At 43.1% G+C, this 17951-nt stretch overlaps 1 protein-coding gene across 9 annotated transcripts in view; it reads right to left on the bottom strand.

The window, feature by feature from the left end:
* KIF21A (kinesin family member 21A) overlaps positions 1–15441 on the bottom strand; it is a 92376-nt gene extending 76935 nt beyond the window's left edge. For 5 of the 9 annotated variants that reach the window (XM_037387863.1, XM_037387864.1, XM_037387865.1 and 2 more), the window contains exon 1: positions 15039–15440. In XM_037387863.1, the coding sequence (XP_037243760.1) occupies positions 15039–15082 (44 nt within the window). In that variant the 5' untranslated portion in view covers positions 15083–15440. Of the gene's footprint in view, positions 1–15038 lie in introns of all 9 variants that reach the window. The other 4 variants (XM_037387855.1, XM_037387858.1, XM_037387856.1 and 1 more) reach the window with 1 other exon arrangement.
* Between the last annotated feature and the right edge of the window lie 2510 nt (positions 15442–17951).

Genomic DNA, 17951 nt, shown 5'->3' with positions numbered 1-17951 from the left:
GGGAAAAAAAAAAAAAAAAAAAAAAGACAACAACATCATACAGCAATAACAAAGCTCTAGTGTTCCAGCCAACCTTGTTTCCACTTAAAAAGGTTTCCTTTAGCACTACAAGCAGCATTTGAGGATGCAGGGAAGAGGTAGAAGGGCTCTTTATTCCAGTATATGCCAAGGTAACAGATGTTTAGAAAGAAAAATTTAATATTTAGACAAAACTTAAGCTAACTGGTGTTCTATATAAATTGCCAGGAAGTATTAAGTGAGTCTTAAGAGAGCATTAGTAGATCAATACTATCTATTTTCTCTACAATTTCCAGATTTCTCCAAAACAAGTTCTTATAATTCTTCCAAGACAGTCTGCTTTTACCATTTCAGTGTCAAAGCTAAAGAGAAAAATTTCTGTGCTGTTTTAAATTCTAATATTTTGCTAACTCATGCTACACAAAATTTTAACTGTAATATTAAACTAAATTTCACCACTGAATACAAAGAAATGCTAAAGCAAGGAACAATGAACGACAGCAATGAAGGCTTTCAGTTCTTATACCATCAGGGAGGTTTCTTTTGTTTCTTCTTTTTTTTTTAAAGGAAACATGACAGTTAAGCAATAATACCACCTTAAGATCCTCCCAGAAGACTTTGTTTTCCCCTGGTTTCAACTATAGACTTTGCTTGTCCATGCCTTATCACTTGACTTTAGTTTACAGAGAAATACAGAACTCTGTCAAATAAAGTGCAACTGCAATGCAGCCCTTATGTAAGCCTCATCAGATGAGTAATTAGAAAGGCCCATAGGAAACTACAAATAGCTTATTTCCCAACTATATTTAGAGTTAACCATTTCTAGACCACTGAATTCAGAACCAGTGGCTGAAGAATGGGAACAAGACAAACGGAAACTATAAGTGAGCGACAGATTCAGGACAGCGAACGGGATTTCCTGGAACTAATGAAAGGAGAGGATTTCCCTGCTGCTTGAAGTTTGAGGTCAGGACCGGTTGCACTTCACACACAATCATGTTTTTAACTAACCACATAATTGGATTCTCTATCAAATCCAGTTGACTAGCTTACACAATATGTCAGATAATCTTATCAACATCTGAACAGAAAAAAATTTGTACACAATCTCTTGTGCCTTTTCTATAGTACCCGTCATCCTCCTAACATGGAGGTGTCACAAACAGTTTTCAGTTAAGAGTAACAAGTCTTCAGTCTTGTGTTCCCAGGTAGTCATTGCAAAGCAGCACATGTAGATGGTTGATCTCTAATCTATAGCAGAAGTGTTGGCAGAAGGGTCTTGCAAAGGCAGCAAAAATGGAGCAACACAAAGAACACTGCAGCTGGAAAATAGTACAGCAGTGACACTCACAATTTGCCATCGCAGCAGGAGCTGCTAGCTTCAGTACCACTGGCAATTCTTGCTGGAACCCTGGCTTTTTGTTAAAGACAAAGTCTGATATTTTAAGTCCTTTGTCACCTAACATTTTAAAGTAAACTACCTACACTAGGACTCAAACAAGTCAGATAAACCTGACAAAAATAATTTATTTTCTTTTTTATAAAACAAAACCCTACACCTCAGGAGAGGTCCTTGTACAATATGTAGCTCTCCTGTGATTTTTGCATCAGTCACAAGCACAGCAAGCTGAACAAATCTAGTATGTAATGACACATAATAAGGATATCCAGAAAGATTTTTGGATTAGAAGAAAAGAAAAAAGCTCTGGCTGTCCTTGAACCTTTCAGAGTTCACAATAAAACTGGAAGGTACGTGGCTCTGCACCCTCTTGTCATTCCTACCTATCTGGAGGGAAGAAAGAGAAAGAAGAGAAAGTCCATTTCCTTTGGGAACAAAATTTCTCAGCTACTTCCAACAGGAGTCTTCCCAGCACATTAAATACTGAACAAACACTCAGAAGGCAGGGTCATTGATACTCCAACACCAGAGCTGACCCTCTAAACAGCAGCAGATGTCCAAGAATTTGTAGCTGAACCCTGTACTGAAGAAAAATACCTAAAACAAGTCACACCGTTTATTTAATTATTTCCAGCTTTCGTATAGAGGTGGCCAGTGTCCCCCAACCAGGCATTTGCTTATACTAGCACACGCCAGTGAGGACATTGGTGTACACAGGCTATATGGCATCACCCATCCCAAAAGACAGTAGTATAAAAACAGAGTTTCCAGTACTGATAACAGCTGCAGCAGAGAAAGACCCCTTAAAGACAAAAATCTTCCAGTAGTACCTTAAGTGATCCACCCAGTATCACTTTACATCAACCAACACTAGTGCTCAAATATTAATATATCCATGTGGTCGTTTTAGGCTAGCAGTTTTCCTTCTGGTGTTTACCTCATCTACTTTAAAGATTTCCAGAGATGGAGCTTAGCCTCAAAAGACAAACAGATAAGGAAAATAAGCCTTGATAATCTAATTTATACATTGCACTTTAAAAGCAAAGTGACTCAGAGGGAAAAGGTCTCACAATGTGTTGAATGCATTAATACCCAAAACCCTGGGTTACAGCATAGCTTAAAATCATGCCTTAAACTGATCAGCTGTGAGTGATATTTAAATATTCAAAACCATTCTGAAGGATCTGACATTCAGAAACAGGAGTCAGATCTTGCCAAAACATGAGACAACTAAATGACTAATACATTATTAGCTGAAAATGAAGAACCAAACCAAAACCCCTAAGATCTACAGAACAGAGCAAGCATGACCCAAAACCAAGTTTACATATTTGGCATTTGAAATACAGTTACTATCATAAAACATTTAATGCAGTTATACACTAAATACACTGCCACTATTTTGACCAAAAAGTGGGTTAACAGTCAGTTTATTTTTTATTATCAGAACAGAAAACACCACAATGACAATTCATGTAACTTCTGAGCAAAGGAGAGGACCTCTCACACACATTGCTGGGCTGGAATGACCATCCCCCCTCTATACCAAGGAGGCAGCAAAAATAGGAGAGTAATTTTCACTAAAACAGTGCAGTACGTTACAAGCATTCTGCCTCACTGGATATTCCTTGGCTAAACATATAGCCTCGCACAAAAGTTTAATCATAATATGAAAAATGCATAGACTGGCTAGACCACAATTAGTCAGGTTTCCCTGACATATCCCATAAAACTTGGAAGTCGATAGCATTTCCTAGCTGCAATACAAGAAACCAGAAGCATGTATCTCCAAGAGGTGCAGCTACCATGAACTTCAAAGCACTTCCCTCAGTCTACCAATACATTCCTCTGTTTTATACAGGTTGAACTTTAACCAGACAACTCTTACAAATACTAGGCGGACATCCAACAATACAAACCAAGCTGACTGTTAACTTCGCCCAGTGCTCCACACACATTATATGAACACACAAACTCAAATAAATCAAACTTTAAAATCCATTTTTCATAGACAACACAAAAACTGATAATGCAGAAATTATATTTCCAAAGAGTCATATAAGTAACTGATGCTTTAGTTTTGTGAATACAGCCCATCACATGAAGCATGTGATAAACCACTGCTGTATGCGTTTCTTTCTGCCTTACAGAAGATCATTTGAACAAGCCAGAAGAACTGAAAGAATGAAATGTGAACTGTCACAGCCAGGGACAGGGAAACAGACACAATTATTCTATGAGATGGCTGAGGAGAGCATGAACATCTGAAAATCAAAGAAATATTAAACAGTGATGGAAGTTAATTACTCTCATTAGTCAGCTTGGCCAGAAGAATAAGTGAGCTTAAACTGTGGCAGAGTAAATGCAGCCAGAAGGTGACCGCCACATATTCCTGCTGGAAGGAGACAAAAGCAGGTTGTTACCCATAGCTGAATCACGCTCCAAATGCCTTCACAGCAGCAATATCACATCTACCGTGAAACAGCCTTTAAGACAGGTAGAGAAGGGTTGGATGAGGGGAAAGAACAGAAAGAATACAGAAACCATGCAAACAAACAAAAGCCTCCAGTACTCTGTGCTGTGTATGCTTACAGCACACTATCTCTTAAGAGCAGCCGTATCACCAGCACCACTGGATGACCGGCAGTCCCACAAGAAGCTGCTCTATCATATTCAGAACTCATCTGGAGAAAAGGCTGCACCCGTATCTTACCCTTTCCAATAGATCGTAAGCACAGAGCTCTTACGATATCTTCCCAGCTTTTAGGCCCTGCCTGCTCTCTTCTAATACAGAAGATCACCAAGATGGCAGACCCAAGCTCCTTACAGTGAACCTCAGTTCACATCAGGAGGAAAAGAGGCAACGGTCATAAACCAAAGCAAGAGATTTCCTAACTTGGTACACAGAAAAAAAATTGCCCATTAGGACAGTCAAGTATTGGCTGCCCAGAGAGACTGAGGAATTTCCATCCCTGGAGGTTTTTCCAAGACCAAACTTGACAGAGCCTTGAGCAACTTCACCTTAATTTAGTTTTGACCCTGCTTTGAGCAGGAGGTTGGATCAGATGACCTCCTGAGATCCCTTCAAACTTGAATTAGTCTGAGCTTACCCTTCCAAATCTGTAAGGCTTTTATTGTTCATGTGGGTGTTGTCACACCCCTGTAAACATATTCTGACATCTGAATGGGATCGTTCAGCTGTGGTGAATTCAGGTCCTGGCACTTGACACACAGCTTCACAGAAATACAGACAATTGGGATGGAAAAGAGCTAGAAAGGTCATAGTTTATTCACCCACTCTATCTTTCCAGACCAAGGTAGTATCAACATCCAAAATGTTCCCAGCAGTTACCGGTTTGAACTGTTTTTAAAAGTCTCTTATATGGGCAATTCCACATTTCCACAAACAAATTGTTCCAAGACATCCATTCTTACAATAGAAAAATATTTTCTATCATTTACTTTCCTTACTGTAATTTAAGCCTTCTATCCACTTCACCTTCAACATGAAGAACAACTGATTCCCTTTGAATTTGAGTCAAAGTATTTTAAGTCATATTTCTTAGCAATCTTCACTGCTCATATCTCACACTATGGAACTGGTCATGTTTTCTAGACAGTAATTCCCCTTCTCTTTTCAATTCCCCTCAGTTAAGTCACATTTTTCTTGAACTGCAGCACCCAAAACCTAACACGAGACATCAGCAATAGTGAACAAAGGGTATGGATTACTTTCCACCTCACAAAAAACTCTGATATGTTGATCACCATCTTTTGCCATCATACAACACTGCTGTTCCATGCTTATTTTTTACTTGTTATTCATAAACACTAGAATTCTTGCCTACAGTAGCAGCAGAGAGTGCACTGGCCCTTTATTTTCAGTCAAGTATCATCCAAGATGTAAGCCAATGCCATTTTATGCGAGTCCCCTCTTCCCAAAGAAACATCTCAGCATTCTATTCAGCAGCCACGAGAATTAAAAATCAACAGAAGCATTGGTCTGGCATGGACCAGCCCTGCTTTTAGGGCTGCAAGCACAGAACAAAGCACTTTCATCTGAAGCTCTCAGCTGTACAACGTTTCTTCCTCTTTGGGGCCTACCAAGACTTTACTTGTTGACATTTAGAGAACAATGACAAGTCCATCTGTTCCTCAAAAGCTGTGATAACAATGATAATTAAATATATCCACAGCTACACCTTAAAATGCAGAACCAAGACAGTGGGTTGACGAGATGACCAGTCAATGTAGATCACTTTGGAGACTGTGTGGGAAAGAAAGAATGAAAAAACAAACAATAAGCCCACAAAAGGAAAACAAACAAGCAAGAAAAAAAACCAAGCAAAACCCTACAGTCTGAAGCTTTTTGGGAGTACAAAAGAAAAAGCAGCAGCATTTAATTATGCTGATGTTTAATTGTCAAATAGTTTAACTGTCAATACTAGTTCAGCCCTAGCTCACATCTCATTTTTAGAGCACACTGAACACTAATCCACTTTTGCTGAACTCAGAATTCTACCAGTGAAGATCAAAATGGCAATTTTATTGTTCCTGAGTGATGGGCTGACTGATTAGACTAGACAGAAGCATAAGCTGCATTCCAGGTGACACAGATTGAACAGGTGGCCTTCTCTCTAACCTGCTACCTCTTCAAACATTGTTAAAAGCACAATTCTCCTCTTTTCTAAATATATATTTTTCTAGTCAAGATAGATGTTTACTCCATCTTAACCCAACATGAAAAGACATTTCTGGTCTTTATTGTGTTTCAAACAGTCAGCTCAAAACAAATCAACCTTTCCCAAAGATATCAGTTATTCACATGCACAATACGATTGTAAACAGCAAAAGAAAATACAGATGTTTAGATGGTATCAATATCCCTAGTCTGCAAAGTAATATGTATACATGTTAGGATTTTTAAGAAAAATTCTAAGTGATCACATTACAGAGCCAGAGTCTAAAAATAATGATTTCATATGTACTTAAAATTAAAGACCAGACTTCAAAAGGAATGCGATTGAGACCAGGGGGTGAAATAAACCTTACCTGGACAACTTCTGCAGAGCAACAACTGAAGCAATGTATGGTTTGCTTGGCAGGTAAAAAAAATGAGTAGTCAGCTATTTCCTACAGATCAAAGTGTCTGGGGTACAGGCATAATTTTTTTCCCTTCACATAGAAACAAGTGGTGGGAGGAGGGAGAAACAAAGCCACATACACACTAGCAAAACAGAATTTTTAATTGTAATATTTTTTCATAGGAGGTTAACTCTGATTATGATTAACTGGTGTTTTAGTAGCAGTTGTTTTTCTCATGATACTGCATCATCTATAATTTATATCATACCATAAGTGTTTACTATACTTTCAAGCTATATCTTTGGCCTGAGGACCTTCAGAACAGGAGAATTATGTAATAATTCTGAGATGACTGTACACAAAGTGCCAGTGGAGCATGGGGAGAGAAAAGCGGCAGAGCAACATTTAAAAAAGTCAACAAGACTCACTACCTACACTCATAGCCCTCTCATATCCTCACAGGGTGGGGATGGAGACAGACTCTGTCCTAAGATCAAGCACAGACTAAGAGGCACTGCCGCAGTTGGCAAATATATTTAATCAATACTATTGAGAGAGAGATCAGTAACTCCAAGTTTTTGGGATAAGTAGCTACTCAGGGTGACACAAAGGTCTCTGGACTCGTCTCCCAATCAGTCGCATGCTTAAGGGGAGACTCATCCAACAAAATGAATGCTAAGAATTACTGGCTTTGAAAAACAAAGTTAATTAGATAGGTAACTTCTCAATTTTCAATACTTTGAATAAATTACATAAAACAGATGCCTTAAGTCAGTCTACCTTCTTACCATTTTTTCCAAGAAGATGCACTCTTCTTGTGAGAAGAAGTGAGAGAAGAGAATAGTGAGAAGAAGTCTCACTATTGCGGATGACTCACATAACATTTTAATCAGCATTGCTAACAAGTCACATACTTCAATACAGTCTCCCGACAGACGTTAATATGCCACAGCTATATAGCTTTCCAGACTAAGATGCCCACTTAATTTTATAGTATTAAGCAAGAGGCAACTAACATGATTAGAAATGGGAGGGAAAATACAGTCAATGAAAATAATGAGAAAATACACAGGCTTAAACAAAGACAATAACCAAGTGGCTGGAGCACTGATCCAAGATGTGAAAGACCTTTATTCAAGACCCCAGATGAGATCAGACTAGGTAAACAATTAAGCTTGTTTGATCAAACTCTTCCATTATCAAAAGAAACCAGGGCAGAAAAAGATAAAGGTGTCAGACTTCGAGATGTCTCATGAAAGAAAAATATTTTCTGTCCAGTCCTACTAGCTATAACCTTCCATGTGTTCCGTTGTGGTAGTTGAATCGCCATGCTATAGTCCTTAACTCTTCTCCACCTTGAGAATCATGTTTCATTCGTGTTTTTAAAGGATTAGATTGAACATAAATGAAAGGGAAAAAAAGGGCCCTTCAAAGCTACAATATACAAGAGAAAGCATTTCAGTAAACCTGGAGTATTTAATGTAGATTCTTCATACTTGCTCTTAAATCTAATACATCCTGCAAAGACTTAGGTATTTGCTAACCAGCTGAACTACACAGTTCCTGTAACAGCACGAATGCAAGAACCAACAGTGAGACATCAAAAATTACCCAGACAACAAGTGCTCTAATCCATTTCTTAATCTAACAATGGAAATGCGCTATTCCACTTGAATTCATACAAATTGCTGCGTGTAGCAGAACAATAACATCATAGCATTTTATTAAGGTTTTGCTGCTCTCCATTTTCTGTGTTGAAACTTAACAGTAAACAGGGTCAAGGAATATGCCATTATTTTTTGTTAAGTAAAGTTAAAGACCTAAAGATGCTTAAAGGGTGCATTGTCCCAGACAGCAAGCCTAACATGTCAGCCAGTTAAAAAAAAAAAGTTATTTCACAAAAATTAATTATTCCAGCAGTGGAATATGGAAACCAAATCTGTTGAGGATGCTCACAAAAATAAGGGACCAGACAGTAACCCCTCCTCACTCCTGTTTCCATACAGTCTACTCAGGAAATATTTTATGCTAATCAATCATTAACTCCAAATCAGCAGTTTTTAACATTTAAAAATATATACTGAACAGACCTTCTCTACACATCAAATTCACTGTGATGCTGACCTTAAAATCCTTTCACCATTTTCCATTTGCATCTTGTTGCTATGGTAAACATGTCAAACATGAGAACATATTTGAAAATTAAGGTGGCAATTCTCCCTTCAGTCACACTGGAGTCACATATGTCTATACTTATTCCAGAAAAGTTTCACCAGGGAAAAATAGAAATAAAAAAGGAGAACTAAAAAAAGGAGGAGGGATGGGAAGAAAATGCACAAAGACTTAAAACAATTTTAGAACAAAAGAGGAAGAATGCACAAGAAAAATGCACAACTCATGTAGTTACTCTTGCTGGACTTGTTCAGATCTGGTTTGATTCCTAATTAAACTTTCTTGTTCACCAGTTCAAACGACACTTTTAACTCCTTGCAAGTATTTTACATGGGACTATCAGCATAACAAAAAATTCTCTGCTCCAGCAGCCGCATACACAGCAGGATACTGAATCTTTTCCTTTAACAGAAGAAAATGCACCTCAAATAGCTTTATTTCCCCAGCAGTAATCAGGCAATAGAACATGAAAGCAAGAATTCCAGCAGTCATCTCTGAGTTGGCAGCAAGGGTGATCTCAAGATGCTTAAAGCAAATAAAAGGAAAGCAGGAAGAAGAAAAATTGATCCCAAGCACAAGGGCTATTCAAATATTGTAGAAGAATTTACAGAAATCACATAGAAAAACTGAAAACATGAAACCTTGAGTTCTGTAATAAAGGAATGTCTAGGCCAACAATATAAATCCTAACTCTTCACAGAGCATAAATAGTAAAGAAAATACCATTAAGTGCAAATTGGTGACTAACTTCATGGATTTTCAAGGCAAAGTAAGCTCCCAAGTCTTCTACAAGAAAATTAATGCCAGTTCACCCACAAGCTATTCATGCACACCACTCATTGCTTTTTTTCTTCCTCTAAATTCAAGACATATCCATCTTTTGGCAAGGAATATATGATGTCAAGGGAAGAGTCCAGCTAGGGTTTCTTTCCCCTCCATCAAAGAATGAGGTTTGTGTTTACATCACAGGAGTGGTGGAAAAGGAAGTTTACTTCCTAGAAAGCAAGATCGCAGATTACAGCCTGCTCCAAGCAATATCAGTTATGGATGATCAAGTCTGAGATGATGAAACCAGAATTAATTCAGCAGCAGATGGCGTCGTGTCTCGGGTTTTTTTTCCCCCCCCAGCTAAAATGCAAAACATATGGATGGGGTAGAGTAAAGTTTCAGTGAAGGACAAGGGAATGTTTGTTTAAGTCAGGGAGCAAAGGGAAACATCAAAACTAACAAAAGATATGTAACATGAACTTTTCGAAAACAAGATCTCTTTTGTAGCTTTCCACTAACAGACTCTCTCTCCAGAAGAGGCATTTCCCAACACCTAACATGTCCCAAAAAAGTTACTATGTAATACTATTGAACTTTTTTTTTCCTTTGGTGGGGCATACTTGCATACTGATAGACTGCTGAACTTCATTAATGATCATTATTTTGAGACATTTTCAAAAAAAAACCTTTCACAACTTCACACGAGTACGGATGGGTAATAACTATTGTCTAACAAAAGGAAAACTGGTTAATTTTAAGGAGCCAATGGATAATACTGTAAACTATTGCTGTTCTTATCTAGTTACAGAATTATTTATGAGAATGCTTAGCTCTGTATGGGAAGCATGAGTACCTCTGCCCTCCAAAGCTTATGATGTATACCACAGCATGCATGGCCATTCATTTGACATTTGAGGATCTATTCATGGTAGGAAGCTTAAACACAGCTGTAAATGTTTGCAGAACAGCATCCCAAGTAAGAAAATTAATTCCAACAGCCAAAGTGCTTCAAAATACACCTATCAAAAAAGACAGGTTCCTTCCACTCAGCTGCTTCTTTCCTAGCGCATTTAACAGTAGCTGGTTCTAGCACAGAAAACTTCAGTGTAAAAGCTGTTCGGAAAAAATGCTGAAAGAGGAATGCAAAAGATGAAAAGGTAGAGAAGCATGACAACAACAAACAGCAGATCCCGTATGGGGAGAAAACGCACACAGGAACTACAAAGGAGGAAAAAAAATGCAGAAAAGGTTCAACTGGTCACATAGTTCAAGAACTGGGGGTATGAAGAGAGGAAATCCAGTGTTCCCATAACAAACTTTTGTAGCGGAACCCTAAGGTTACCAGGGATAACCATATCCCATTTGCCTTATCAAAATAAAAGTTAACACTGTATCCTGATTTCTGCCACAAGCAGCCTGATTAGTTGCAAAAATCTGTTCCTAAATAGTAATCTGTATGTTTTTCTAGAGTACTTAAGTCTCCCTTTTGGAATGCCAGAAACTCAAGTGGTTTTAACTCATCAGCTATACTCATTACTACCCCTGTTAGAAAAATTTCCCGGTAGATCCATGACGTTTTGCACAGAATTTCCATACTTGGCAAACATCAACATTTCACCTTTGTGAAGCAGTGTCACAACGTATTGCAGACACCCAGGGCAGGTATGAGAAGGAAACTTTTTAGATGATTCAGGGAAGAGCTGGGTGGCCAGATCACACAGCCTCTCTACACGTGAGGAGGAAGGCAGCAACACTCCTCTTTGCTTGAAGGATGAGACACAGAGCAGATGTCAATCACAGCAGATGAGGCAGTAGCAGCAAGATATTCCTGCTGAAGTAGGGAAGGTACATGTACACAAACCAAGGATGATGCAAAGTGGAAAATTCCACAGTTTTGCTCTTTACTGCTCACCAATGTTAAACGTATCTGATTATAAAACATCATCCCCCTAACTCCTCTCTCCCACGGTTCTTTGCATTCTGCCCATAAATTCCATTTCAGCTGGGCTCCATCTTTCACAATGACAACATGCCCAATGCCAAAGCCCTACTTCCTTAACTACACCAACTGTCACTTCATGTCCTATGACTGTCCACTCCACCTGAGGTGTCACCTGTCTGAGCGACCACCTCACTTTTCTTCACTACTGGCCAGCTTCCACAGCTATTCATCTTTTCACATTGTTCCTTATTTCTTCTTCTGTTTTCATACAGCACCTTAAAAGGCAGAATTACAAATCAACACTGAAGCTTATCTATACTTCTGGGGCCTCCACTGACTTAAGAGGGAATCAAGGTCATCCTTCTCCTTTAGATGACTAGAAGGTGGATGTTTACTTCAACATTCTACATGGTTACACCTTCTCAGTAATGGGATCCAAATATCAGACATTGTTCCATGCTTTATCTGACATTAGTCCTCCATGCAAGCCTTCTGGTAAGCTCTACCCAAACATCATTGCTCTCCAGTTCCCTCATTTCTCATGTATCCAAAACCACAAAGGACCACGGTCTAACTTTCTTGCCTTCTTAGATCATCACTACTAGGACAGCCTAACCCTACAGCTCCAAGCCATATGGAGCGAGGACAGGCACTGTTACCTCCCCTGTTAGAGCTATTTCAGTTCCTATGACACAGCTCAGGTCTGATGGTTGGTAAAGGTAAGCATAACTCCGACCTAATGGCTATGGGCACTGACTGCTGTGACCCCATCCATACTGGCATAGACTGCTGGCTGTTGAGGATCACCATCTAAGTAAGAACTTCATCTATGCTACATGCCAGAAGCCTACAGACTGTATTTTGGCTGTGGACACCACTATAGTGGCAAGAAACACAAGAACTATAATTTACATCCTTTTGTGGACTTGGCTCCAGAAAGAGTTGCCTATGATGTTTGTACCATTTCACAGCCTTCTCATCAAAAGTTAAGTTTTCACATGCTGAAGAGACATTTAGAAAAGCAAGACAGCAATTTCAGATTTACAGAAATGATAGCTGTTCACATTTAAAAGGAAAAAAACAGCCATTTGATTAAATAACTAGCACAAGGGCACTCTGATTTTATCTGAAAACAGGACACCATACACAATCACACAGAGAGCAAAGCTCTTTGTTGAAGTTGCACACCATCATCAAAACTGTAAGTCCACAAATGGTGAATGACAACAGAGAAAGAATTTTCTTCTTAATGGGGGAATTTAACACTAGTTACTGGATTATCTGCCAAACTGTTTTCAGATTTCAAGCTTCGCTAAGCTGGAGTATTTAGCTCATCATTAACAAACCCATTATTACATTGAAGAAAATGGGGAGCAATTAGCATACAAGATGATAGCTTAAAGGTGGTGCTAATTGGAACGAATGAAGTATTTTTGAATCCCATTGTACACAATTAAGTGAGAACCAATTTGCTAAACAATTTCAGTGATGTCTATTCTATAACCTACGTTTAAAGTTTAAGCAAACTCAGCTCTGCAGTAAGTTCAGTGTACTATGCCTTCGCTGCATCTTACTTCAGTTACTACCACTGGGGCTGTAAAGTGAAAGCTGGTCCTGCTGTACAGCAAGCCTTGTTCAGGAAGCATACATATAAAACCAACAACTAATTCATCACAACAGTGGAGATCATCACTGAAGTTCAAGTTCTGAAAAAGAACTGAAGAACAAAAGCAACAAGGAAACAGAGTGTAATATTCATAACGCACAGTACAGCATGGCGCTGATACACAGCAAGTTGCAAGACCAGTTGAATTATAGGACTGTGCAAAATAAACAACTAGGAATAATAGAAAGCCATCTACAAAGAGCTACTGGGGGGGGGGGGGGAAGTGCATGCTTTTGTTCATGACTGCTAAGTAGACAGGGAGAAATCTTGTACATTAATAGTTAATCTGCCAAGGGGAAGAAAGCAGACAGGAGGAAAGATGCAGTTCTTCATTAGTAGTGAACTGCGCTCAGACATAAAATGTTAGTTAGACAATTATAGTACAGAAGTATGCCTTTGCAACATTAGGGATTCGTTTTCAAAAGCTACAGCTAGGTGATTTAAAAATCACTCTTTCAAATTTTGTCATATATTATTTCTGATCTATTTAACACACACCTACAACTATAAATATATTTGCACCAGTAGGTTTTACTTAATTCCTATCTTCAGCAAACCTCCCTATTTGTAAATTCGCTTCTACATCACTATTTTTTTTGGCTCGGTAGATGTTTAATATTTTCTTCAAATGACAGAGCAGTCTGTAAACCCGTAACACGCCCTATTTTTAGTATCACACCTATCTCATATTTTCCTTTTTAAAAATACAGCCCAATTATGCTTTGGAATAATACCTCCCTGTACTTCATGTGAAAAAACGCTTCAACAGATAACAACACTCACCAAAGCATCTCTCCCCATAGAAAATGCTACCGCAATCAGCAAGCGGACTCTAATAAACAACTGCAGCATACACCCCATGTTATCGTGCAGGGGCGGTGTTTCCCTGTTTACTGAAAACGTTATTGAACCGTTCCCCCCACACGCACATACCAACAACAGCGTGCAGTTAACATCTTTTATTCCTACACCCTTCAGAGAAAAAACGGTCCACCCTCTTAGTCTTCCTGTACAACCTTTGAATTCTCTTAAGGTGAGATGTATGTAGCGATCCCAAGGACCAACTGGTAGCAGCAGACCTTCCCCTGAAGTCTGATTTCTAGTGGCGTCATACTCCAAGTGTGTCAGCATACAATAGAAAGGCACTTCTTTAAAGGAAATAAATAAATCATCATCCAGTATCACAATTAAAACCCAAATACTGGCATACATATGCATAAATAAACATACACGCACATATATATATTTCTCCTCATGTTTGAATTATGTAAAGACATCTTGAAAATCAAGGCATCCGTGGGCTAATCTGGAAGTTCTTCAAACAATAAAATGATATCTTCACACAGAAAACCGAGAAGAGCCAAGAGTTCACTGATGAACAACAGATTTTTATCTCTCATAAAAGAGTAATTTGAATTAGCTGATGTTTTAAAATTATTTAAGCTCTACTCCCACCATGACTTCTGCATACGCTGTGAGCAGCACTATGGAAGCCCATCCCTCACCGGTGGGTGAGGTTAGACACAGCCTCTGTGGGATAAAAGCCTTTATCCTTCTAAAAATACCAGTCTGCCAGGATCCACTCTCGCAAAGCTCCGTGATGCAAACGGCAGCGCTGCAGTCTAGGGGCAGCTTTACTCCCATGAGTAAGCACTCGCAGCACCGCGCTATAATTAGTTGCAGTATTTTTAGGGTCACCGCTGAAAATCAGAGAGAAACCCCTGCGAGAGATCTCAAGGTGGGCTGGTTCTCCCCCTCTGGGGTATTTCCAACGTCTGTAGGGAAGAGAGGCTCGGCAGGCGCCGAGGTGACACGCTTTCTGCGGGAAAGATGTCCCTCGCTGCTGTCCCTCTTTCCCGCGGGCGGGCAGCTCGCAGCGCCGCTCCGCGCACCGGGCCCGCGGCCACCCGCGACATGGGGGCCCGCGGGGAGCGCTCCCCCCCGCCGCCCGCCCCCGGCCCCGCGGGAGGGCCAGCGCCGCCGCTTACCTGACCGCCACCCGCACCGAGCTCTCGTCCTGCCCGGCCGACATGGTGCCGGGCGCAGGCGAGGGGCGGCCGCGAGCCTTGCCGGGAGCGGGGGGCGCTGCCGGGCCGAGGAGGGCCCCGCAGGGGAGGAGGTGGGGGCACCGCTGCGGCTGCCCCCTCACCTCCTCCTCCTCCTGCTCCGCCACCTCCTCTCTCCAGCCATTTTAGGTGCCTGAATGAATAGGTAGCAGCCGCGGCAGCGCAGGGCGGTTCGCGCCGCTCCTCCTCCTACCCGCCGCCCCGCTCCGGCCCCTCCAGTCCCTGGGCGGGGAGCGCCGTCAGTCAGCCCGCCGGCGGGCGGAGGGACGGCCCCCGGGCACCCGCACCCGCCCCTCCGGGGTCCGGCTCCGCCGCCCCGGCCGCCCCGCGCCCGCTCCAGCCGCAATGCGTCAGCAGGCCCCGCCCTGGGCAGCCGCCGCCGGCGCGGGCACGGTGGCCGGCAGGGCGCCCGCCTCACGGGCCTCGCCTCACCGGGGCGCGCGGCGCCGCGCCCCCTCCCCCCACAGCGCCCGGCGCCCCTCGCGCACCTGCCCCTCACAGGCACCCGCCTTCGGGCGCGCGCGCCTCTTGCAGGCCCACCTGCTTGCGTGTGCCCTGACACACGCACTTCTTGCACGCCTGTCTCCTCACATGCGCCTTGACACACGCACCTCTTGCACGCCTGTCTCCTCACATACGCCTTGACACACGCACCTCTTGCACGCCTGTCTCCTCACATGCGCCTTGACACACGCACCTCTTGCACGCCTGTCTCCTCACATGCGCCTTGACACACGCACCTCTTGCACGCCTGTCTCCTCACATACGCCTTGACACACGCACCTCTTGCACGCCTGTCTCCTCACATGCGCCTTGACACACGCACCTCTTGCACGCCTACCTCTTCGCATACACCTTGACACACGCACCTCTTGCACGCCTGTCTCCTCACATGCGCCTTGACACACGCACCTCTTGCACGCCTACCTCTTCGCATACGCCTTGACACACGCACCTCTTGCACGCCTGTCTCCTCACATGCGCCTTGACACACGCACCTCTTGCACGCCTGTCTCCTCACATACGCCTTGACACACGCACCTCTTGCATGCCTGTCTCCTCACATGTGCCTTGACACACGCACCTCTTGCACGCCTGTCTCCTCACATGCGCCTTGACACACGCACCTCTTGCACGCCTACCTCTTCGCATACGCCTTGACACACGCACCTCTTGCACGCCTGTCTCCTCACATGCGCCTTGACACACGCACCTCTTGCACGCCTACCTCTTCGCATACACCTTGACACACGCACCTCTTGCATGCCTGTCTCCTCACATGCGCCTTGACACACGCACCTCTTGCACGCCTGTCTCCTCACATGCGCCTTGACACACGCACCTCTTGCATGCCTACCTCTTCGCATACGCCTTGACACACACACCTCTTGCACGTCCGTCTCCTCACATACACCTTGACACACACACCTCTTGCACGCTTACCTCCTCACATATGCCTTGACACATGCACCTTGACACATGCACCTCTTGCATGCCCACCTCCTTGCACATGCCTTGACACACGCACCTCTTGCACAGCCATCTTCTCGCATACACCTTGGCACACATACCTCTTGCACGCCTGCCTCCTCGCATATGCTTTGACACACGCACCTCTTGCATACCCATCTCCTCACATATGCCCTGACACACACCTCTTGCACGCCTGCCTCCTCGCATGCACCCTGACACATGCGCCTGTCCCGCCTGCCCTCCACACATGGCTCGTCTGTAGCAGGCGCGCCCCTGTCGCCCCACACACACCTCTTGCACACGCACCTACGCGCTGGCAGCCACAGCCACGCACGATGCCCGTCGTGCCATCCCACTCACGTGTGCCGCTTCCCCCGCGCGCACACCTGCACAGCGCTTGCACGCCCGTGTGCCCCTGTCCCCCCACAGTTCCCCACACGTGCTACCGGCACGCACGGCTCCTGCCCACGCGCGTGCACAGCCACACACGAGGGCTTTCGGCACTCCCAGCTTTCCAGGCCTCCCTGCTGGGAAAGCGGAGCCCAGGCCCCTGTCAGGGCTGGGATTTTTGCTCTTCCACGTGTTTCCCTCTCCTGAGCATGGGTGCGAGCTCCTCGCTCCTCGCTCCTCGCTCCTCGCTCCCCCGCCCCGGCCCTATGCGGGCCCTGGCGCCGGCGGGAGCACGCAGCTCTCCCGTTTGGTTTCCTGGCCGTGCTCGGCAGGTTTGTTTGCCCTAGCTGCTCCAGCCAGGCATTGCTGTTCTCACTTCACTAATGAAATGCCTGGTTTTTAGTTGGAAACTGAGTGGGCGGATGACATTAATTTTTGATGCAAATAGTATCCCTGCCAGGAAACAAGCCCGGTTATTTTGCCCAAAACAATTCACATTCCTAAGGAAGATTTTCCATCAGAATAGGCTTGGGTCTGAATTTGTAATGATATGCTAAAAACCTTGCAGTTCAAGTTGTTTCGCTTCTGATAGTGAAGGTTGTTCACGCCCAGGCCCCAGCCTCTGTCAGAGATGGGCAGGTGAGCTCTGCCGGCAGGATGGGGCCTCTAGCCGTGCCTGTGGCTCGCTCAAAACTTCCTCCTTCTCAGCAGAAATCCACTGAATTATTGTTACTCTGCATGTTTCTCTCCTCTGCCTTTGTTTGTTTGTTTTCTTGGGGTTGTTCGGTTTTTTTGTTCTCTCTATTCATTTCGAAATTGGACTGTTGCTGGAAAATGACCCACCTGGAAGATGCTATACAAAATGTTGGTCTTCTGCCTTCTGAATTACATGGCACCACCATACGAAGCTCCAACATCATTTGAAATTATGGGGGACTTAAGCTGCATAGCGTATCGCCGCAGTATACTGAG

The sequence above is a fragment of the Falco rusticolus genome, chromosome 5 (assembly GCF_015220075.1).
Source record: "Falco rusticolus isolate bFalRus1 chromosome 5, bFalRus1.pri, whole genome shotgun sequence".
NCBI classification, from domain to species: Eukaryota; Metazoa; Chordata; class Aves; order Falconiformes; family Falconidae; genus Falco; species Falco rusticolus.
Note: the sequence above shows the minus strand (reverse complement) of the source record. Positions and strands in the feature narration are given on the sequence as shown.